Raw genomic sequence first — 25,491 nt, forward strand, 5'->3', positions numbered from 1 at the left:
AAAAAAAAAAAAGAAGGAACTTATAAGAAGTGCTGAAGGTCAAACACCTCAAGAGTTGGTTCATTCAGCTGTTCAATGATATAAAGAACCCATTTTTCCCCTCTGCCATCCTTGGCATATTAAGCATTATCCTCGACCTAGCTCCATTTATAGTGACAAAATGGCTATAGCACCTCAGCTTGTTGCCCTTGTGAAAGCATCCAGAACTTGAAAGGGAACCTTTTCTTCTTGTTTATCTTTTTTTTTTTTTTTTTTTTTGTGACAGAGTCTTGCTCTGTTGCCAGGCTGGAGTGCAGCGGCACCATCTCGGCTCACTGCAACCTCTGCTGCCTGGATTTAAGTGATTCTCCTGCCTCAGCCTCCCAAGTAGCTAGGACTACAGGTGTGCACCACCACGCCCAGCTAATTTTTGTATTTTTAGTAGAGACGGGGTTTCACCATGTTGGCCAGGATGGTCTCGATCTCTTGACCTCATGATCTGCCCGCCTTGGCCTCCCCAAGTGCTGGGATAACAGGTGTGAGCCACCACACCCAGCCTTGTTTATCTCTTTTTGAGAAAGAAAACCTTTCCCAAAGCCCCATAGACTCTCTTCATATCTCACTGGCCAGAAGTGCATCAATTAGCTGTGCAAAGGGAGCCCTTATGGTTGCCTCATAGACTAACTGTGATTCACTGGCTGGGCTGGGGAATAGGGTCCACTTCACCTGGACCACACACCATGAAAGAAAGTAGTATGTGGACAAAACAGGTGATGCTGTTAGGACAAAGGAGGAAAATGGCTATTGGTTAGGCAGTCCACAATGCCTGCCAAATTAAGCTTAATAAACATTATTTGATACTGCTGTTGCTGATTGTATCATTAGTGCAACATCCCCAACACACTCCCCTTTATGAGGAGAAGTATATCTGTACTTCCTAATATCAAATTTTACCACTTACGAGAAGAAAGAACTATTGATTGCCTTGGAAAATTATACAAAACAAGAGCTTCTATTTCAAGGCATAGCACAAGACTGTGATGAGAGGAAGTCTGCTTAAAATGCAGGCTTTCCAGAGATTTCATCTTCAAGCTCTTTTACCTGATTTCCCTTTTGTGTATTAGCCAATGGAGCATAGTCATTAAGCTTTTTGTGTACAATTGAGACAAAAAGTATCTGTAGATAATGATAAAAGATGCTATTTGCCAAAGGTCTGAAGCAGGACTTCAACTGAAAACCACCACACAATTGGAAAAAATACAAAAATAATAACAAGGAAGAAGAACACTTAGAATATCAAATTTATTTTTATTCAGCGATATCTTTGTTCACATTACTGTTCTCTTTGTCCTGTATTATACAGTTAATAATTCTTAGCCTTCACCAAAAATGAGGGGAAATTTTCAATTGCTGATTAATAGTAATAGTTAAAAAGTTCTCACTAGGAAATGAGATGATTTCACTCTAAAATGCAACCAAAATTAGTAGCAGCACTATTTGATGATAATTTTGAAAAATACATTTTGCTTTCTGTTCAGTCATATTTAGTCTAATTGACTTGAGAGAAAAAAAACATTGTGTCCCAAGAACTTCATTAAAAAAGATGGGTAGTGGTGCCCAGAAAGTTGCCATTTTAAACATGCGTATACACCTCTCAGAAGAGCTCGTAAAGAAGAGGAACAATGTGTGATCAAAAAAGGTGGTCAGTGTGAAGGTGCTTGCTGGGTGTACGACAGGCCAGGTAAGAGAACTTCCAAAGTCTTAAGGAGGAAAATTCCAACACAGTAAGCAGGTTGGCATTACCCTACAACAGTCATTATCACTGATGCTATTGAGCCCGCTTAGCATCAGAATCACAAGTTTATATCATACTATTATTACCTTACTTTCAGCTAGAAAAGAAATGAAAGCTTTGGGGATGAGCAGCAGAAAAGAAGAAAAGAAATGAGACAGAGGAGTTTTCCAAAATTCCTCATCATTCAAAATGCATAGCCCCTCAAGTTATGAATAAACTTCAGAAGGTTCAAACACTGGAAGTTCAAATATGTTGATGAAGCTTAACTAATCATTTTCTAGTCTCAAAACTGGACCAAAAATTCCCATTAGAAATGGTCCAATTCCCTTAAAAATGAATGGTTTTAGCCTGATGAAAGTATCCAGTGAAATTCCGTATTTGCTCGCCATCTATCTAATGATAGCTTGAGTATATACAAGAGGTATCAAGTGAAAGACAGCAGGGAAATAAATGCCTGAGTGTTTGTGTTTGTGTCTAGTATAAAACAGAGAGACTGTGTTCCAGAAAAGCGATCCAGGTCATTTTACAAAGAAGAGAGCTCCCCAATCATATATTTCCTACAAATGTCTAGAAGTGTATAAACTACATTATGTTAGCTAAACCTCATTCATCATTTACTAGAAGGATGTGTATGTACACAAATTGCAATGGACCAAATATAATATGTCAGAAATTAGACTTTGATAGTGATTCAAATAGTGGTATGATGTAGTTCTGCCCTTTGAATTTATGTCAATTTAGAGACCTTTACATTCTCAAGTTCAATCTCACCTAATCTTGTTAGAGAGCTTTGGAGCAAAGACTACAAATTTCATCAACCAGTGTGCGGGTCAGCTACCAAGTCATATTAGATGCTTTTAGTGTTTTTCAAAGAAGCAACTCAGAGTATATCCTTTCGGCAAGGCTGTTTAAACAAAGGTTTTAAAAAATCTAACAATCTATTAACATAACCAACTAGACCTGCCTCAAGGAAGTATGAATATAATAATAAATTCACACTATAATAAAATCACATATTTAAGGTACAAATGCCTAGTTATTTGGGAAAAAATAGGTGAAATGGTTCTTCTAAAAGTTGATTTAAAGATTGTTTTATTTACAAAAAAAAAAATAACAAGCGGCAAAGAAAATTGGAGAGAAGTGTAGAAAGGAAGAACAGATGTTAAGATGGGATTGTGCCACGATTTACACAGCTAAGATAAAGTATCATGAAAGATGAGATGATAAAGTAGGGTTCTGTCTTTAGCTTTAAAAAGGATATTATAACTAAACATGATATTATTATAATCAAACAAAATTTACTAAAATACATTTTAAAGCTGAAATAACGTGTAAAGTGAGTAAAACAAAGCTTAGGAGGTAGTTGCTGCCCCAAGGAGTTTGCGGTCATGATGGATGGTAATCACTTGAAAAGTTAATTATGAAAGATATAAACGGAAGTTCAAAACCACAATGAAAATGGTGTTTTACAAGGCTGTGTGAGATTAATCACCAAATGTAAGGTACAAACAGTAAATGAGAAGTTCACAGGGCACAGTGATCACACAGGACTGGAAAATTTCAGGAAATCTCTTTTGAGAGGATAGGATTTGACTCCTACTCTGTTCTCTAGTCCCTCCTCAACTTCAACCCTCCCTCTATTCAAATAATTGCTCCACTGACTAATCTCATTGAGTTTGTCTTCATTCTAAATTCTTTGGCTTCCTTCCCTCTTTCTGTCCTAATTCAGAAGATGTATCCTCCTTTCCTGAAAATCACAGATCCACTGATTCACTTCCTTTCCTTGTCTGAATCATTGTAGCAATAACTATTCATCTTTCTTGTCCCTGAAACTATCTTCTTCAAGTGTCCCTTTTTCACTAGTCCTATTCTTCAGTCTATAAACATGCTAAGTTCACTCTCGCTCCATGAAAAGTTCCTTTGACCTGCTATAATACTATTCCGCAGCTGCCAGCATTTTGGGCAACAGGGCCTGAAAGTTTCACTCCTCAGGTCGTAGATTCTCACTTAATCCCCAACTTTAGTATGGTATCCTGGCTCTCAATTACCCTAGGCTTTCCTTAAAGTTCTATTGCACATCTACTTTATTCTCACACAATAGTCTCTTGCTAAAATCAACTTCCAAAGTTACAGCTATTATTTCTATTTGGACTACCAAACCTACATCCTTAACATTGACCTCTACTCTGAGCTTCAGGCTTGCATTTTCAACTGTTACACAAGAACACAGAGTTGATTTTCAGGTTTCTCCTCCTTACTAAATCTTTGTTCTCAAACTTTCCTGTACTTTAGAATCACCTGGGGAGGTTACAAAAATATCTATGCCCAGGTTACACACCTAGATATTCTTATTAATTGTGCATCAAGGTCACTGTACTAAACAGAGTTAATTATCTTCCCTTTCAAAGCTATTCCTTATCGTAATGTGTCCAACCTCAGTTAATGGTAATACCATTCTCCTAACTGCTCATGCTCAATTCCTTTAAGTCATCGTTAACCCTTCCCTCAGGCTCCATCCCCTAGATACCAAATCCTATTATTTCTTCTTCCAGACTATCACTCTTACTTTTTTCCTTATATTAGAGCAGAGCCACTGCTTTGCCTCGGCCTGCCTTTCATTATTGTAGTAGTTTCCTAATTCATTGTCTTGACTTTCAGTTCTTCCTCTTTCATCCTGCTTTTGCCATCTGTTTCTATGACCAAATTCAATCATTAAAAACACACAGGGCACACCAGTAAAACACAACTCTTCAGCCTGATATCCAAAGCTGTCCAGTATATAGGTCAAACTTTTTCAGTATCTATCTTTCACTAAGTCCTCATCTCTTGCTTATAAACACATGGATACTGTATGCTCAAAAAGCCAAACTATTCACTGTTCACTTTCGATGTCCCTCATATTTTCCCTTTTCCATACTTTTGACCATGCTATTTCCTATGTCAGGAATGCTCTCCTTCCAACATCTTTCTATTACCAATTTAGCCGAATATTAGAGACCTCCACAAAATCCATCTTCTCTTAGGCCTTCCCAGGGCCCATCAGATTGAAATAATGTTCCCTCTCCCAGTTTCTGTATCTCTTGTATTTATCGCACAGTCTGCCTTAATTTAGGACTACATTTGTGCACATCTGTCTCCACTGCTAGGCAGTGAGCAAGGAGAGGTACAGTATCCTGTCCAGAGCTACATCATCATGTTGTAGTTACATTTTAAATATTTATCTATTCTAAGGATGAATAAAAGCAGTATAGATGGAGGGAATGAGAAAAGCCATGAGCAAGAGCAAAGAACAAAGAAAAGGAAAAATACGTTTGGAAAAGGGTGGGTAAACTAGAAGAAATAAAACATTGACACAAATCTTAACTAAGCAGCTAGAATCAAATGATGGGCTAAGAAGTTTGTCCTTTCCCTTGTTATGGAGTGTGTCTAAGAAGACTCTCTCAATGATTATCTAATCCGTTTGGAACCTAAGTTTTTTTGTCAGTAAAGGGAAAGTAATAATAGGAGTTAGGACTCCTGGCATTGTTGGGAGGAATGAACAAGCACACCCAGGTAAAAGGCTTTACATGAACCTAAACTATAGTAAGCCCGTTGTGAGTGCTAACCGCATTAATAGAATATGTTATATAAACACACCCACACACAATGGTTACACAACAATATCTAAGATGTCAAAAGTAAAGAAAGTTTTTCTGCTTTTGATTTCCAGAGACTGAGAAAGGAATGAACGTGTGTGTGTGTGTGTGTGTGTGTCTGTGTGTGTGTCAGAGAGAGAGAGAAAGACCTCATGAATACACTAAGGTCCATGAAACAGACTTGGGCAGCCTGTGGAACCAATGCCTGTAAAGACAGCTGAGGCAATGTTTTTTAGCTTCTACCACATTTCACTGGACACATGCTTCGTTCTTTAATCTTTCTCCTCTGTTCCTTCAGTCTCTTCTTTCTAGCCTCTCTTTTCTTTTGTCTTAGTGTCTTGATTTAGGCTTCCTTTTTTCCCTCTCCCTCTTCTCACTCAGGGAGGTCCACAACCTTGCTGAGCTCTGCAGGAGGCATTGCTAAACAAGTGTTGGCCTCTGCAGGCCAAATGAGTATAAAAATGAGAAGCCACTGCCCCAATCCAGTGCAAAATGGCCTGGAACCTGCAGTGAGATGGTCCCTGAGCTCTGCCCGGCAGGACCTCCAATCTAGTTAGTTTCCTGAGAAACATAAACCTTCGTTTAGGCACAGTGGGAGCTAAGACTGGGAATGTTCTCTGAGTACAGAGCAAAGAGCAGTACAGTACCTTAAAAAACACTCTGTCTCTGGCAGCATCACAACCACATAAATGGGTATATTCCAACTGAATTCCAAAGAGAAAGAACAAGCAAAATGTGGACAACTCAATGCCATTTGACTACACTAGATGGGAGAGGTACTCTGGGTGTGAGAAAAGTTAAACAAGCATTTGGAGTATTTAGGGTGCTGAGTGCAGGTGTGTGTACATTTGAAAGCTGCCATTTAATAAGAAGGCCTAGGTGACTCAATAAACACAAAAGCCAGAGCGGAGTAATCCCTTTAGCAGGCAGGGCTCTCCCCAGCTCAGCCTGCTCCCCTGCCAGAAACAACACATTCCAGGAAAAAGTGTAAGTCACACACTGAGGTAATTGTTTCACACTTTCAAAGAATTTACTTATTAGTTTTTAAGTGTTTTTTAGAAGCAATGCTGTATTTTGCCTTCTTTTTTTGTGCTTAAATACTTATATTAATAGATTTTTAAAATGTTTGACCTCCACTACATAGTGCAAAATGCTTCTAATGCGTTTACTCTATATTATATTTAAAATTGATCAGACTGAGGTACAAAATGTGAGATCTGCCAATAAAAATGGCTGCTTTCCACAGACTGTAAGTTTGTAAACAATACCAAGCATCTTTTCATCTTTAGGTACTGCAGATTCAGACATTAGGCATTCTTGGACTAAACAGGAAAAAAGTAAGCTACCTATTCCTGTCAATGACTTTTCCCTGTGTTGATCAGAGACACCAAAGAATTCTACTCCCAGATTCTTGCTGAGCCAAATGTTTCTATTCTCAAGGCCACCAGCAATGGAAGTATAGTGTGAAAAACAAAATAAGCTACGCTTTTTTTTTTTTTTTTTTTTCTTTTTGAGACAGACTCTTGCTCTGTCACTCAGGCTGGAGTGCAGTGGCACAATCTCGGCTCACTGCAAACTCCATCTCCCAGGTTCAAGCGATTCTCCTGCCTCAGCCTCCTGAGTAGCTGGGACTAAAGGCACACACCATGACACCTGGCTAATTTTTTATATTTTTAGTAGAGAGGGGGTTTCACCATATTGGCCAGGCTTGTCTTGAACTCCTGACCTCATGGTCCACCCACCTCAGCCTCCCAAAGTGCTGGGATTACAGGCATGAGCCACCGTGCTCGGTCTGCTATGCTCTTATACACTATACAGACCAAGAACATTAGCTGTCCTTTGACCTAGTGTATATTTTTATTTTCCCAACCATTTTTTTCAGTCATCTCAAGAGAGTGGCAGACCATTAAAAAATTCCTCATCTTAGATCCCCCCATACATCTTATAGTATGCAAATTTAAGTGCTTCAAGGAGATTAGAGAAACTATTTTTTATTGGATTCTATAACAAACTTAGTAACCACACTGATCTTGAAAGAAGTAACTCACTTTTGTTTCTGTCTTTCAAAAAATACTTTTGAAGAAAAGTTGTCCTTCTGATAACGAAAAAAAGGGGCTATTGAAAAATCCACAGTAAGGCCGGGCGCGGTGGCTCACGCCTGTAATCCCAGCACTCTGGGAGGCCGAGGCGGGCGGATCACGAGGTCAGGAGATCGAGACCAAGGTGAAACCCCGTCTCTACTAAAAATACAAAAAGTTAGCCGGGCGTAGTGGCGGGCGCCTGTAGTCCCAGCTACTCGGGAGGCTGAGGCAGGAGAATGGCGTGAACCCGGGAGGCGGAGCTTGCAGTGAGCCGAGATCGCGCCACTGCAGTCCAGCCCGGGTGACAGAGCGAGACTCCGTCTCAAAAAAAAAAAAAAAAAAAAAAAAAAGAAAAATCCACAGTAGAAGAAAGAGTTCTCCCTAGGTACTGCAAATCAGGACTATGTTTATATAGTTCAGCAGGAAAGGAACCAGATCGGATACTGGCTTTTAGAAAGATTTCTGCACAGAAGAGGTAGAATTGGTAATGTATTTACTACTCATTTGCTTGCATCAAGAACCCCATTCCATTTCAATCTGCTAACATCCTAATTAAGATGATCTGAATCTTAGGTAATCTATTATTCTAGATCTAAGATAGCCCAAAATACATTAGACAAGATGTTACACTATGTGCTTACACTGAAATGATAAGACCACTAAGCAGAAAAGCATGTCTTCTCTCATGTCTGGCCTGGCACTGGGCAGAGTGCAGAGTTCTCTGTCAGCACTCAATAAATAATGGCCAGGCCTTGGCCTGCTGTTTTTCTTTCCATTACTTTGGCACAATTTAATCTTACTAGATCATTTCTGGTTTCTTTCAATAACATATACCTGTGCTCTTGTTTGCATGAGGAAGACAGCAAAGTGTCTCAAGCAGTTCCTTATAAATGTGTGCATCAGTATATGCGGGACTGACGACACATAAATCCAATTCCCATTGATTGCATTAGCACTGTTTCGGAAGATCTTATATTAAGGAACATGCTAACTACATAAGCTTCTGAGCCAGAAAAGAAAAGAATGCAGAGCCAATACTTTGTCTCACCAATGCTGTGGAAGAATCAGGATCAAGTTCTATTCTAAGAAAATATTAGCCAGTTGCGCTCTTACCCAAGACATACCGTAAAATACAGAGAAAACATCTTGCCAAGAAGCTCCCCAGATCGACTCCTTTATACCCCTTCAGTTAAAGAAAGTTACCCATAATTCATTAGCATAGATACTGGGTTAAGACTTGGGCATCTGGTAAACAAACGAACAAAAACACAGGCTAACACTAGACTTGCCCTCTCTTGACATCTAAATAAAGGTCAGTTGGGTATATTGTAAGCAATATACCCAAGTCAAAGGCCACATAGATGTAAATTCTCAGCCAATATCTAACACCTTCATTCATAGGGCTGAGCAAACATATATCAGGAATATCCTTAAGCTTACTGTTCTGTTATTGTTGAACAGATAACATTGATGACCTTCATAGTCTGATATCCATTTCCAAAGGAAGATGACTTCAATCTAAGAGCCTCAAAGAAGACAGATAAAATGAGCACAATCCTAGAGTTCAAAGCAGCTAACTTGCTGTCTCCTTTCACTAAAGAAATGAAGATGTTAGTTGGGACTCAGGCTAGGTCATCCTCGTAGTAGCTGTAAAGTTTTCTGAATTTACAATAAAATCTTCAAATATTCTTTGTTCTGGAAACTTATGTTTCTTTAAAAAGGGTGAAGGAACTGTTGTTGCATGCTTTCAGTGATGTAAGGTTGGATAAGTCATATGGGGAAATCCTTGTCTCCATTATAAGACACCTGTAATAATGCATGCTTCATAAGTGAAAAGTAAAGAAAGAGAAGATAAGAACATTTTAAAGGAGGCAATGTATAAAATTTAAAGATGCTTTCTTGCTTTCAGATTTTTTGTTTTTTGCCTTGAAAGGTCAAAAAAATGTAGCTTTTGTTAGGTGTTATTCACTATGTTTTGAAATCCCCCCAGCTGTAGACCATTAAAAAATTGAACATACTGAAAGCCTAATCTGAGGTGATAAACTTTCACCAATCTATCTTAAAGTAAAAATATATAATTATAAGCATATTTTCAATTCTTAGATGTGAGTGCTGAAGCTCTATTTCTAGAACTGGTGAATTCTATTCTCTATTTCCATGTATAAAAGATCTCACAGTCCTGGGAAAACACTTTTTTAAAAAATGAAATACAACAAATAAGGTATGCTGCCGAGTCCTAGGGGAGAAGTTTCCCAGAGTCTTTGAATTTCCTCCTATCCTCCTTCTTTACAAGATTTCTAAAACCAAGTCCTTTTCTGCAGTCTCTCAAACAAGGTAAAAAAGAAAAATACCCCCTAGATATATTCCTTAGATTTTCTATTATGCTTCTCAAGCTCCCAGTAGCTTCTGAAGTAAACCTAAGATGAATTCTGGAGTTGTGTTTTATCATGTTTTAATTTTAGTTCCTCTTTAGGTCTAAGATGAAATAGATGATCATAACTGCTGTGCTTGGAGATGCATTTCATGGCACAATTTGTACATGACCTGTGCAAGGTCACGTCATGGAAAGAGGACTGACATAATGGCTAAGAAGCCAAATCCAGCTTTTAGTCATGGAGAACTTCAGGGTAACCTATTTAAGCTTGCTCGATTTATTGAAATACGACAATAAAAATTTCAGCTTAAACAGTACGTTCAGGTTTATTCTGTATAGAGACCTCGCTCTGGCTTGGATTATATTAATAGAGACATAGGAGGAATTATTGTCAGATCACTGATCATTAAGGATCATTTTTTGTCACATTGTTATGTCTTGGTGCAGTCTGTGGCAGGCTGGCCTACTCATCATCTGCAACAAGGTCCCAGGTTCCAGCCACACCACAGTTTTTACACCTCTCTATCTTTGTATATGCTATTCTCTCTGCCCATTATTTTCACCTTGGCAAAAATCCTGTCTACCTTTCATTTAAAACAAGAATGCCTCCCTGTAAATTGTTCTTTGATAGCCCAAGGTAGGGTTAGTTATTTCCTTCTCAGTGTATTCATAGCACTTTCTATCTCTATCAGAGTATTTATCAGATCCATTATAATATTTGTCTATTATTTATAATTTATTAAAATTATTTATTTGTCTCTAGAAAATGAAGGCTTGTCCATTATCCTCAGCAAACTAACACAGGAACAGAAAACCAAACACCACATGTTCTTACTTATAAGTGGGAGCTGAACAATGTGAACACATAGATCCAGGGAGGGAAACAACACACACTGGGGCCTGTCAGCGAGGGGACAGGTGTGGGGAGAGCATCAGGAAAAAAAGCTAATGCATGCTGGGCTTAATACCTAGGTGATGGGTTAATAGGTGCAGCAAATCACTATGGCACATGTTTACCTATGTAACAAACTTGCACATCCCGCACATGTACCCAGAACTGTAAATAAAATAAGAAAATGAAGTCTTGTATATTTACTCCTACTTAGGATTTACTATGTGCTAGGTGCTGTTCTAAAGCACTTTAGGTATGTCAACTCTTTTAAATCTGTATCACAACCCTTTGAGGCAGATATTATCATTACCTCTATTTTATAAATGAGAAAACGGAGGCACAGGGAAGTTAAATAATTTTCCCAGGAACACACAGCTAGTAAGTGCCAATCACTGAACTTAAGCAGTCTGGCTTCAGAATCTGAGCCTTTATATTATTATTATATGTGTTTGCCCAAGGGAGTAAAAGAAGCAGTTCATAAACATTAAACAAATAGAAAGCATGAGCATTCTGATTTTTTCATAGTTTCTTAAGCTTAAATTAATAAATATATTTTCTTTGTCTTAAATTGATTTCACATTCATCCTTGAGTATGGATGAGTTCATTTTTCCAGAGAAAATTCAGCCAAGATTGTGGAGAGAGAACTAGTTGGGAGGTAGAGGCCTGGGGTTTTGCTGGCTCAATCATGTCAAGATCTCAAACTCTCAGAGCCTCCTTCAACTTCTGCATCTGCAGATACATACAAAAGCCTCTCCTTGTAGCTGCTTTTAGATGCACTATGCTGTGCACATAATGTGACATGAAAATGCTCTAGAATAGAAATACTATTAAAAAGGAAAGCACGAATGTTATTCTTGGTAAGCTGATGTGATTCAAGGTATTTTCACTTTTGGAATAATGTAAGTGGAGGGTTTTTGTTTGGTTTTCTCTTAGGAAGTAAGGCACCTTAATCATTAAGAACCAGATATATTTATTTTTCTTCTTGATATTTAAATTCATATCTCAAGTCCCTTAGCTCAGCGTCACCTATTTTACCTCTTATCACTTTTTAATTCTTATATTTTTAAATGTATTCTTATTTTTTTATTTATAATAATTCTTGCTCATTGAGAGGTTTGGAAAATTCAAAGATATTCAAAAATATATAATTGTATATCATAGGTATCCTCCAATATTTCCAATTCTCTTCTAAAACATTATTTTTATGGTTATGTAACCATAACATTTCATTAGAATGAAATTTAGCATAATTTAATCAAACCATTCTTATTTTAAACATTTCAGTTGATGCCAATTGTTTGCTATTACAAGTAACAATGCAACAGACATTCTCTTATTCACGTTGGGTGAGGATCATGTAGTCCCTGCAGGAAAAGGGTCTTCTTGGTGCCTATTATAGAGGTTCTCCAAGAGCTTATTGGAATGCAGATTCTGGGGCCCCACCCATGAGGTTCTGGTATGGTCTGAGGAAGAGCCTGGGTAGGTAGGTCCTCTTTTTGAGAAATGCTGACAATGTTTCTCCTTTGATAATACTTTCTCCTTCTCACTGTGTTATCAACTTCATTCTATCTCAATGCCTCCCTAAACAATAAGGTGATTTCAAAGTGTCCACTTCAAACTGGCCCTGGTGAATGTACTCATTTTCAACATAGCTCTTTCATTAATTTAGGTCATTGTGCCATCTCTGCAGTCCACTTTGGCATACTCCCACCCTAGCCCCACTCATCCCACCCCACCCACTCATGTCCCATACCACAGCCAGTAAGAGGTTTTCATAGTGCAATGCAATAATGTCACTTCTCTTCTTACTCCAAAAGCCTCCCCTTGTCCAACAACAGGGCACCCAGCTTCCCTTGCACACTTCTCCCTTTCTAACAACACTGGCCTGTTCACAGAATGACAATCCCTCCCTGATACCCTAATCTAAATCACTTCTCCTGGCCCAACCTCTTGTGACTCCCTTTTCTTTCCTTTCATGGCACATCACAATCTGTAAAGGCACGGGTTATTAAAATCTGTTTCTCACACTTCACCACAAGCTTCATGAGACAGGCACGGAAGCCAGTTGTTCATCTCTAATGCCTGGTCCCACACTTGGCCCTGAGCAGTGCCAGTGAAAGGCAGTATGCTAGGTGGTGATGAACATGGACTCTGCGATCAAAGTGCTCCCAGCTCTGCTACTTAGCAGCTGTGCGACCTTAAGGAAGTTACCTAACCTCTCTTTGCCCCCCTTTTCTCCATCAGGGATTAAAATAGAACCACTTAAAAATTTGTCATGATAATTAAATGACATAATACAGAAGTGCTATAGAATAGCATCTGGCATGTAAAATGTAGCCAATACAGGATAGCTTTTAAAAAGTAGGCACTCATGTATTCTTGTTAAATAAACAAAATACAATGAAGGTTTTTTAAAGTGATTTTCCCAACTCAGCCTCCTGAGTAGCTCAGATTATAGGCGCATGTCACCATACCCAGCTAAAATTAAGATTTTTGACTTGTTTTTTAGAGACAGGATCTCTCTCTGTTGCCCAGGTTGGAGTGCAGTGGTGTGATCCTAGCTCCCTGCAGCCTCAAACTCCTGGGCTGAGGCAATCCTCCTGCCTCAGCCTCCTGAGTAACTAGGACTGTAGGTGCATGCCACCATGCCTAGCTCATCTTTCACTTTTTGCAGAGATAAGGTCTTGCTATGTTGCCCAGGCTGGTCTCAAACTCCTGACCTCAAGTGATCCTCCTGCCTCAGCCTCCTACAACAAGTTTTTAACTGTGTCATTTCTTATCATCTTTCCTCTCCCTACTTCCACACACAGCCAAAGCATTAGCCCAGTGAACTTCTCCCTACAGCCTACTCCTTAAAATAGCTCCAAGTCTGCCCTGAGAAACGTGCTGAATACACTCTCCATTCCATATTATTAGTTCCAGCTTTGATCCTTTCATCACATCACTTCCTAAAATATGTGCTCATGTGCCAAGCCACCTCTCCTCCTTCCTTCAAGTATTTCCTGAAATGCGACCTTCTTCATGGAGGTTTCTTTAAGTGAAACTGAGCTCATCATTCTATCCTCTGTTTCCAACAAATAAGTTAAAGGCGTTGTTTGAGATTCAAAAGCTGTAAATTGTCTGAGCTTTTCACTCGCTGCATGGGTCTCAACACTGCAGGGCTGGATGGGTTTCTCCTCTGCCTGCATTTAAAAATGTGAGTCTAAGAGGGCAAAGTATTTGTTTAACTTGCTGTGTATACATTTAACACAATGCCAATCTACACGGATGCTGAATAAATGTGACTTGATGATGATTTACTCACTTTGTCCAAGCCAGGAATAAAAACCATGAACTCTTAAACATGTTTCCCCCATGTTACAATAAGTTTTATTCTGGATTTATTATGAGGCTGGTTTTCTGTGTTTACTTCCACAAAGGAGCAGATGCAAAAGAAAGGAGTGATTACATGAAAATATCAAATTAATAACATTATTTTCCACATTATGAGTCCAAAGATACCTTTAGAACAGTGTCAGTCTGTATCAAAAGGTGCCTCATTTAAAGTTCAATTGCATATGTTTTATGGGTTATTTTGGACATCTAAAATGAATAACGAAAACACGTCAGTACTCATTTTTAAAGTACTTGTTGTATTCGGTGCATGTACCATTATGGAGAACTTACACTTGGAGCAAAAAGATTTGTAGCAAAGCATATGACCTTCTTCCCACTACAATGACCATCCCCTAATTAGACAATGCATCTGATAGTCATTAACAGGAATGAGATAATGAATCACTTTCTCTCTTCTTTGTTAATTTGCTGTAACCAAGCGGCTAATGGATGTCAGAGCTGAGTGATTGCACTGATTATAGTGATTTATAGTTGCAACAAAACAATTTAAAACCATTCTGATTATTCATGTTAAAGATGCTTTATGTTTTGTTTACTAAATGTTTTATGTCCCCCTTTCTCTCACCCTTAAAGTACTGTCCCCCACCTACCCTGCCACTTTTCAAAAAAAGACCTCTTCCTGGAAAACTTGGAAGTTGAAGGCTTTATTGTTTTAAACTAAGGCATTTCATTTTGTTTATATATAGAGAGAGAGATATAAAGTTTACCCAGTAGAAACAAAAAGCCTTAGGGTTGGAAAGAAAACTTCAGTGGTGCCTAGTTCAAAAGAAGACAGAAATAAGAGGAAATAAGGCAAACTTCAAGCCACTTACCTTGGGGCTTCCAGTCCCTTCCTCATCCTCCACAGACACATCAGTAGCCAGTATCTCGGCTTTGATGGTATCCAGAGCCCTGAGAATCCAGCTGTGCTGCCGTTTGATTTGCCTCTGCAGCTCCTTCCATTGACTTGCAATCATCCGCAGCATGTCCTTCAGTCCTTCTCCAAAAGGAGGGGAAAGCAGAAGTTGTGGGCCTGAATGAATCTTTACTCATTATTTTTATTTAGTAAATTAGATGGCTATTTTAAACAATATAAATATTTTTAAATGACCATTACCATCACCTGCCATATCAGCATTTGTCACTCAGAATAGAGACAGGCAATTCTTAACATGAGGTATAAGGACACAAAAATGTGATAACCACATAGATGACTGGCTTGGAAACTGATTTAGACTCAGTATATTGACTTAAAAAAATACATGAGGAACAAAAATCACAATGTATAAAAATTAATAACATTACAGTTTCACATACCAAATAAAAGGCTCTGTGTGTATCTGTGTAGAGACTTTATAATGACAAAAAATATCTATGGAAATAGGTAAAGTCAATTCAATGAGAAATACAGTAAATAGGCCAGAATTAAGACAGCAGTCTTTAACATTAGCAAATCCAATTAATACTATCTTTTTCCTATTTAGCTGTGCTAAGCTCAAACCTAGAGCCAAACTGTAAGTATCCTGTCTTACAGTCTTCTATTATCAGGATAAGTATAACCAAATGACAAAACTATTTTTTATTTATAATCTGTTCCTTATAAATATATTAATACTGGGGTAAGAATTGGTTGAAGGCCAAAAACTCTGCTAATGCAAAGACCAGCAAAGAACATGCAAAATGTTCTTGTGTGTGAAGCAGCAGGGAAATAATTTAGACTGCTTGCCTTATATCTGTAATGATATCTATAAGTACCCTAATGCGTATGTATTATAACTATACATACAGTTCTCATTCATTGTCTTAATGTTATTTCCAGAGCACCTACATCAAAAAGCATGTCAATGTGAAGTTTTCAAGAATGTAATTTCAATTGAAACTCAGGCGAACAGCAGCCCAAAATAAAATGAACAGACCATTTGGAGGCAGTATTTCATCTTATAAGTATCTCAGCATTGTATGCAGTATATGAAACATTTATAAATCTTGAAGGTCAATCTGATAATGTAAATATTAATAATACATAAGGAAATGAATATATGCAGTAATTTACAGCAATGCTTCTTCATTCTTAATAGTCTGGAGACGTAAAGACTTGCAATATTTCAGGAGGATTTACCTGCTTTGTGAGATGCAATAAGCTCAAGAAGTTGGTGTCCTTCCTCCTCCACAGCTTCCTTGAGAGCACAATGACTGTCTACATTCAACTTAAAACTCTGCAAGGAAAAATATGAACATTAAACCCTGGCAAGGCAGTTACACATAAAACATCCATATAAAATTACTTGCTACTTTTTATCAAGAACCACACAGCCCAATTTACCCAATAGACAAACTAATTTGCAATACTAAAAGCTATTGATATTTGGGATCTGGGCTCAAAATGTTTCCATTAGATTAGCTGAGTGCATCTGTTTGGAAACAGCTGACAAATCTAGAAATTCATTAGGTTTTTATGAAAAGTCACATCCCATAGGCTATATCAAGAGTAGCAGTGTTCTATAAAATATACTGAATTTCTGCTAGCACATATGAGCTCTTTTCTTCATTTTTTAGAAATGTTAGTGATAGCACTATTTATGAAACCATAAAAAATTGGCAGCATAAAATATATTAGCCTTATGTGCACATATATAAATCCATTAATATAGTAGGGTTTGATTCAGCTCTGTTTCTCAGATATCACACAACAAAGAACATAGTGGGAGATTCAGGTGTTGCACTGAGGAGTTAAATGTCTTTCAGATCTTTGCTTTTTAAAAGTTTATTACCTATAATATGACACTGCCTTGTAAACAAATACATCAAGCACAATCCGGCATTTTTCACTCATGATAGTTATCCAAAAGACAAAAACTGCTGTCATAGTTGAAATCTAACTCAGAGCCATTTCTTGCAGGGTGCCTTCCCTAATGCTTTATGTGGAATTAATTACTCCCCCCTCTCCGCTCCTTATATCTGCTTATATTGTAAAATTTATCTTACTATATGCTGCTTTATTTCTATCCTTGGCTACCAAATTATAAGTAATTTGAAAAATTGCCAGTTTTACATTTATCTCCAATTCATGTCACATACAAGTTGTTCAATAGATGTTTGCAGGAATTGTGGATATCCATTGAACAATAACACTCTGAAGGGGAAGGTTTCCATTTAAATATTTCAAGAAACATAGATGGCTTTCCAAAGATTTTTCCATCTCTGTGATTACTGGAGAGTAATCACAGTAACCAATCTATTAAACCAATGGTTAATTTGGGGGGTGAAAATTCATTTCTTGACTAATTGGAGCAAGCATGGATTTTGAAATACTGTGTGGCCAAATTCTGGCATCTCCATGATAAGTCTCCAAAATATATATGTTTGCTCTCACTAAACATTTATTGAGAAGGTCTGCACTGCACTGTACTTGGTATTAAGAATATTTGATAGAAGTTTGAAATGATACAGTTCCAGGTAGAATACAATTTTGCATTAAAGAAGTAAATCAATCATAAATTGTGAAACCATGTATTCATTCATTCCTCCACTTAGAAACTATGTACTGTGCCCATTCTATACACTGTGCTGGGCAATAGAGATTTAGGGAATATAAAGCATGGCCTCTGGCCCCAAAGGGCAACTGAACATGTTACTAGAGAATGAAGTGTAGCCTGAGTCATCCTGGGTGGTCAGTGGTGAGTCTGAACTCTCCTTTTCTTAGCAGAGAAAATGGATCTTTTTAAAGTTCAGAATACTGAAACAATGATCAAAAGAACCTAGAAATGAAGGAGATAGAGATATGCAGATCAAGCCTTGAAGTATAAAGATAAGAATTATAAGTTATTATAATTGTAAGTCATTATTAAAAGATGAGTCCAGAATGATGAATCATTTCATCTGACTAGAGGCATAAGATACAATAAAGTTTCAGCAGCCAATATAACAGAAAGTGACAATATCAGGTTTCCCCGAGGCTGTTCACCATTTCTTGTACTGTCCTCTTTTAGCTACAGGTATCTGGTTGAATAAAATAAAATATGGCAATGTATGGGAAGCCTCATACTTCTGATCAATCCAAACTATATATTACCTATGAAAAATTAAATGTTTGTTATTTTATAGTCAAAACGTGCCTGCACTTACTTTTTGCCACTGCCACGGACATCCTCAACTCTGAAGCAATGCCATGCAGAATGAGATACGTGTGTGTTTTAGGGAGCAGGGACAGGGTAAAGAGAACACTTAAGATCACCCAAGAGCACCAATATTTAGGAAGAAACTTATTGTAGAAATTTTCTCATAACTGTAAATTTAGCCTAGGGCTCTCTTTGATTCACTGTTTACTTACAATAGACCTGTCTTGAATAGTTGGCAATCATGAGCTTCCAAAGAGGTGCATGATGTCTATGTCTCAGAGCAAATGGGAATCTAAGGAACCGTAAGTAGGTTGAATAATTTGATATAATTGAAGCCAAGAGTATAGAATAGATGCAGCTGGAACTGGCTCTGCTTCAAGATGACATGGAAGCATTTGATTAGGAAATTGGAAAAGATGAGGTATTCATTATTAGGAAAAAGATAATCTGATAAGCTCGATGCTGTAGAAAAGAACCATTTAACATAACTATTACCCAAATGGTACAATATTGCTTGATTTTCAGGTGCACCCATTAACCATTAATAATATCAACTAAGGAATTCACAATGAGCCTCTGAGAAGGCAGACGAGCAGACACATTAACAAAATTGTCAATGAAATTTCTGGCTGCTAAAGGATTCTATAATAAGCTCTCGCCATTTTGTCCCCACTTTTTCCCAAGGGAAGGAAGCTTGGATGAAAGGGTTTTATTTTTTTGTTGCTGCTCTTTCCTTAAACTTGATACTTGAACACATTTCCATTCTTCAGCAATGCCCTATGGTGTACAGTCCCTCTGCAATATCCATAGCACTCCCTGAAAATGCAGAGCATTCTCTGAAGAACAAATTTATGGCAAGAATATTGCCATAGGCAGGTACCATGGTCCTATGGCACTGATTATAGGAAATTCCATAAATATGAGTAATCTGGTTCCTGGATGACACCAGGTCTTTTTTAGCATCTTTAAAGCAGCGCGTAGATGAATGACTAGAAAAGGATAACTAAGGAAATGGAAAATCATGATGACTGAAACAAGCACAGGATTATCAAAGATTCACCAATGGGCATTTCTATTACTATAACCTCTAGCATCACCAGCTTGCATATATCTGGATGTACTACTTATTGGCAGGACCGAACTTTGAGAATTCCCACTGATTGTACTTTGGTCATGATCAGATTTGCAAAGCAGATAAAATAATACGTCTAATCCTTTCCACTCATATTTCTGAATAGCCCAGTTTGATAGTCATGTGGACATAAAACCAAGAAAATATATGCCTTGATGGAAACAGATATCCTGGTACAAGAAAAAGTGGGAAAGATCATAAGCACATTCAAAAGCTTAAATGTCCAGAGTGGTTCAATCTTAGTAGTATCAAACCATGAACACAGACTTTCGATCACCTGATGGAAATACTGTCAGTTTTTGCCAGGTGCACTGAGTTCCATTAGTCTTGTGATGTTCATGAACAAGCAGAAAAGCCAAAAAGAGAGTCTTTTCTGGTCTAATTTTTGTTTTTTTATAAGACATAAATTCATATAATAAATATTTATTGAGTAGTCTTTGTCAAGCCTATAGATATGAAAGTTAACAATACACAATCCTTATCCTCAAACAGCTTATATTCTATTGTGTAAAGGAGATAAGAAAACAAGTAGCTTTGTAAGACCCAGCGTAGAATAAATGTGTGATTAGGGTTTAGTGTATAACACAGAGTGGTCGGGCCTTAAGCAAACTAAACAGTGATATGCCTTGCCCAATGGGATTCAAGTTTTTTAAAAAAAATTTATTTAGGAATTATGCTGACCAAGCAAAAACAAGGCTAAATTAGCTGGGTGTGGTGGCATGCACATATAGTCCTGGCTACTCGGGAAGCTGAGGCGGGAAGACTGCTTGAGCCCAGGAGTTCAAGGTTACAGTGAGCTATGATCGTACCACTGCACTCCAGCCTGGGCAATAGAGCAAGACTGTGTCTCTAAAATAAAATAAAATACAAACAAGATGGAAGTTTATATTCTGTATAATAGCTGGATAGGGTTTGTGGGAGCCCATGCTGGGATCCAGGTTCAGCAGAGCCTAGCAGGGAGCTTGTGGAGAAAGAACTGATTTGTACATGGGCCTGAAGATAATCCTACATTATAGCATGAAGCAGGGAGCCACAAGCAGCTCAGTGTGGCTGGGGCAGGGTGCAAGCAGGAGAGACAGCAGCTATGTCTACACAGGACTTGACCCCAAGAACCATGAAAGAGTCACGGAAGAATATGCCAGTGACGTGGGAGAGTGGCTGGTGCAAATCTGTGATCTAGAAATCTTTCCAGCTGTTGCATATAGTGTTGATTTTTAAAGGGCAGACTGGAGACAAGGAAGCCATTTAGGAAGCTGCTGTGGTAATACGGGCCAGATGTTTCTGCGTGCTCATATTTTTTTTAATTAAAAAAGGTATGCTTTTCCTTCTAAGTGAATAGAAGAAAAAATGGAGAAAATCTTCTGTCTTTTTAAGTTTTTCTCAGTGCGTGAGAGAAGCATGTGCCAGAATTTAGTTCTTTGGCTGTTCTGATGATAAATACCAGAGGTTATTAGTCAGGAGTCTCCAAATGTGAAAGACATATTGAACTGATGAACTTTTACTCCCACTGTCATTTTAAAGAGATGGTATATATGCCGATGAATAAGACACTTAACGACACTTTTTCTTCACACAAAAGATTTTTACTACCCTAAGAAAATGAAAACTTGCCTTTTTACAAGGGCAGGAGGAAGAATGTGTGTTCAGTCAGAAAAGCCAAGCCTTGAAAAGTCACCTGCTATCTGCCTCAGGCCATCTCTGCCAAGGCTCCACTCTGAGCTGTGCCCAGAACCACTCTCCATTCTCAGAGGGGCTCCTGGGGGAGAAGAAAGCCATGATCCTCTGTGTAGTTTCTCTTCTCCTCTCCACAAGGCCATCCAAAGAGGATGGGCAGAGGTACCAGTCCTCAAAATATATCTTTAAAATGCCATATATACCAAGAATCGGAAGATTTCTATGAGTAAGCATTTAAGAACCTCCTGAAAACTTGATCAGACATTAGATAGCCATCAAAATGAAGACTAAACAATCATATGGAAAATACATAGAACATGCCACAAAAAATGAAGATTCCAAATTGTATCTATGATAAAATTACATATATGTAAGTAAATAGTCTTAGTACTTAGAAAAAGACTGCAAAAAATACAACAAAATGTTAATATAATTTGTACAGGGTTGAACAGAGTTACCATGGTCTGATCTTATGGAACAAGTTCTGGGTGCTTTAGTTTTCTGAAATATAAAATGGAAATCATACTATCTAACTTGCAGGCAGCTGTAAGAATTAGAGATAATGAATGTAAAGCATTAAAACACGGAGAATTGGAGATAATAAATATAAAGCATTAAAGCAGTGCCAGGCAATGAGTGAGGCTAAAAAAAAATCATTACGAATTTTAAAATTCATTTTCTCTATTTTCCAAATAGTCTACGTAATAGATGGTCCTTTGTGACATTTTCAGGTGATAAGGGTTCTTTATTGTTGAGGTTCTCTGAATTCCTCAAGGGCAGATACCAGGTTTCCTTTGCTGTGTGCTTCTACCCAGCACAGGCCTTCCCACAGAGGACCCCCCAAAACATAAATGCTGCTGTATGAGACATGGGGAAGAGCAAGCCCAGACTGATAATCCAATGATTGGGTATTCCTTTTGCCTCAAGTGTGTGCCCTTGGATGAGTCATTTAACCCATCGTGGCTTCTATTTCGTTATTTATCATCCAGGCATTTGGACTCAATATTTTCCAGCCCTTGAACGCTTTGGTTTTATCTTCTCTAAGCCAGGCAGTTAAGCATAGGCAGCTTGGGAGAATTTTGATTTATTTTAAATCAGAGCATTTTCAAAAGGGGAAGAATCCCAAAGGCTATCTAACCACTCATCTACCCAAGGGCAGCTCTGTCTCTCAGCCATCCCAGGCAGATGTGTCCCTTCTATTTTTAACCACCTCAAGGGAAGTCTCTTCTAACGTCTCATCCTGAGTCCGCAACATTTCTTCTAAGGAATTTAAGAGCTCTGTGCAGAGCAGTGTAAGCTTCCCACTGCTTCATATTCTTTTGCCAAGTCATCCCTCCAGTGCATGGGTTGGAAATCAGAAGCACTGTGAGAATATTCCAACAAGACCCACACATCCAATCAATCAACAAGCCCTGACCATTTATTTCCCCTTCTTCATCTCTCCTTATTGACTGACACTGCCTTAGATTCAGGCTTTCATCATCATCCCTTGCCAGGTCAACTCGAATCACAGCCCTCCTCAAAACTAGACTTATTTCTTATTTGTTGCATGCCTATGAAGGTGCAGGTAGTGTCTTAAGCTTGAAGGATATGGCTATAAACAAGATAGACATGGTCCCTGCCCTCACAGAGCTCACAGCTGTGTGTGTGTGTGTGTGTGTGTGTGTGTGTGTGTGTGCTGGGGTGGGGGTGGGGAACACTGTGTAAACAAGGAATTGCAGTCAGCTGTGTCAAGGGAGTTATGACATGGTGTAAAATGGGGCTGTTGACAAGCAAGGGCTCTGGAGCAGGACAGCCTGTGTTCAAATCCTGGCTCCTCCATCACTCACTGTGTAGCTTTGGCCAACCCCTGTGTACTCAGTTTCTTCATCTATAGATGACGGGAAATGTTAATGCCTACTTCATGGGGTTTATTGTGAGGATGAAATGCCTTGATACATGCAGAAAGGAGGCTGGCATATTGCAATAATGCAAGTGGCTTTATTATACAAAATGACCTTCCTACAAGACAACTCTGACATTAAGACTCTCCAATGGCTTGCCAGGGTGGAGAATAAGATCCAGGCCCTGAGCATGACCTACAGGGCCCTCTGAGATGCCAGCTAACGCAACTTCACAGGCTACATATCTGCCTTGAAATGTACCTGGATTGCTTAAAGTTTCCAGCTCACATCAGCTATCTTGCTCCAATTCTACTCTGGCTGGCACTTCTGCCTGGCAAGCTCTTCCCCTTGAAAAGCCCTGGGCATCCTTTAAGATTAATCTCAGGTGTGACCTTCTCTAGCAAGCTCTCCCTGACCATCTTCCACCTAACTGGTTTCCCCACCCTTGGCACCCACAGTACTTGTACAGAGCTCAAATCTTCACATACTACGTTGTATTAAAATTATTGATGTGTCTGCTTCGCATACATGAGTTCCTTGAGAGTAGAACTCTTTATTTTACTCATTTTTGTATCCTCAGTGTCTAGGACAGTGCCTGGCACACAGCACATAACTAGCAAATGTTCAGGGAAATGAATGCATGGAGATTTGTACAAAAAATCTCCCATGTAGCTTTTAAACAGCTTGTGGCATTTTGGGAGACACTGATACAATCACTCTTCACTTGGAAGTAGTTGATAAATGTCCCCAAATTTTACTCAGTGAACACCATGTAAATGAGCTGTCATGTTCCTTCACTTACAAAATTACTTGCCAATTACAGTTAGATGATCCCAGCGTAATTGCCATGTAAACTGTACCCTGGCTGAGATAGCCCAAATCATCAATTAACTTTGCCCTCTCATCATGTGGTACTTACCACATAATTAAATAAATGGTCAGCCGCTACCACAATTGTCTATTTCCCCAACAAAATGAAGTGGCTACATTTGTCATTGATTTATCAGTTATGACAATCTGTAACACACCTCTAGGTATAAAAGCAGAAGCTTTAAAAAAAAAAAGAACTCTTTACTCTTGAGAAAGATGTTCCAAGTTTTTGATCAAAAAGATAAGCATTATAAAACCTTTGTTTTCCTTTTGAAAAAAAAAAAAAAGAGAAGACACTGAGATATGAAGACAAAAAAATCCTCCTTCTTCCAGAGGAGACTTTCTTCCTGAAACCTCAGACAATAAAAACATTTCCAAGAATTTGAAAGTGAATTTAGCTCTTCAAACAAGTTACACAAGTTACAATTTATTTCAAACAAACAGTTGCTTTTTTTTTTTTAGTGCAAAGTAGATGCATCTTACTGAAGCTCACATTCTTTTCTGATAGACTGGCTAATATGTTATGCAAGAATTAGATAGAAGGGAGAGATCCTGAATGTTGACGGTGGCTCCAAGTGACAGAATTTTCATTTGCTTCTCTGGATGCCATCTCCACACCTGACACAGGTAATCACATTCACTTCCCAGCATGGCCACATTAGGCCAAATGGATTCCCAAACAGAGGTTCTGTCTAAAGGGACCATTTGACTTCCAGAGGCCCTGATTGAAAAGGAGGTCAGTGCTGGCCCAAATATTTCTCTACCCCCTGAGGTGGAATAATTGATGTGCAGCAGCCCCTACAGATGTGGATTCACAAGAGTGATGGATTGATATAAGTATATTATTCACACGTACAGCTGCTAATATACAGGTCCCAGTGCAAACACCAGGACTTAAGAATATTATGTGGATTTAGGACAATCCCTGAAGGACTCCAGTTCCATTAAAAATTTGTTTGGCAGCCTGGGGCAGATCTATTCCAACTCCCACATGTTTCATGCATTTGAGAGGGGAACCAAACCACTTTAAAAATAAATTTAATAAATTTTGTAATGTCAAGTCATTAACATCCTGTCTAGTCATACCGTCTTCATATTTTAAAACAGTAACATTTACCTCTGAAATTAAAAAACATTCAAATATCTGAGTTAACATTTTATCTGAGAAGACACTCCTGGTGTTTTTTGTCAAAGGCGATAAATTGCATCCTGAAAACAGAAGAAAACATTCCTATTTTTCCCTCTAGAGATGTTTCTCTTGTCACATATATACCAAACAATACCTAGAAAGCCCTGTGACAAGTCCATTTTGATTTGTAAATGGTAGAGGAAATAACCTGTAGACATGCTCAGTTATCGTTTGATGATTTATAACATTCGTTAGAATCTGTTGCCCACAGTGATTCTAACACTGCTTTTATAAATGTTCATTCATTCCTTTAGCAGATTTTGTTTGTTTGTTTAGTTTTTTTTGTTTTGTTTTGTTTCTGAGACGGAGTCTTGCCCAGCCACTCAGGCTGGTGTGCAGTTGTGCAATCTTGGCTCACTGCAACCACTGTGAGCCACTGTGCCCGGCCTTAGCAGATATTTTTAATACCTATCATGCATGTGCAAGGCTAGGAGTTGGGGGAGACACCAAAGAGACAAAAGCCGTCCCTCAAGTAGGTGACAGCATCAAGAGA

At 38.4% G+C, this 25,491-nt stretch overlaps 1 protein-coding gene across 3 annotated transcripts in view; it reads right to left on the reverse strand.

Annotated features, from left to right (window-relative positions):
* The window catches only part of AKAP6 (A-kinase anchoring protein 6), a 624,256-nt gene that overhangs the window by 216,187 nt on the left and 382,578 nt on the right, over positions 1–25,491 (reverse strand). For 2 of the 3 annotated variants that reach the window (XM_031001840.3, XM_063697705.1), the window contains 2 exons: positions 16,252–16,348; positions 14,966–15,129 (listed from right to left, as the gene is read on the reverse strand). In XM_031001840.3, coding sequence (XP_030857700.3) covers positions 14,966–15,129; positions 16,252–16,348 — 261 coding nt within the window. Of the gene's footprint in view, positions 1–14,965; positions 15,133–16,251; positions 16,349–25,491 lie in introns of all 3 variants that reach the window. The other variant, XM_031001839.3, reaches the window with a different exon arrangement.

The sequence above is a fragment of the Gorilla gorilla genome, chromosome 15, assembly GCF_029281585.2.
Source record: "Gorilla gorilla gorilla isolate KB3781 chromosome 15, NHGRI_mGorGor1-v2.1_pri, whole genome shotgun sequence".
NCBI classification, from domain to species: Eukaryota; Metazoa; Chordata; class Mammalia; order Primates; family Hominidae; genus Gorilla; species Gorilla gorilla.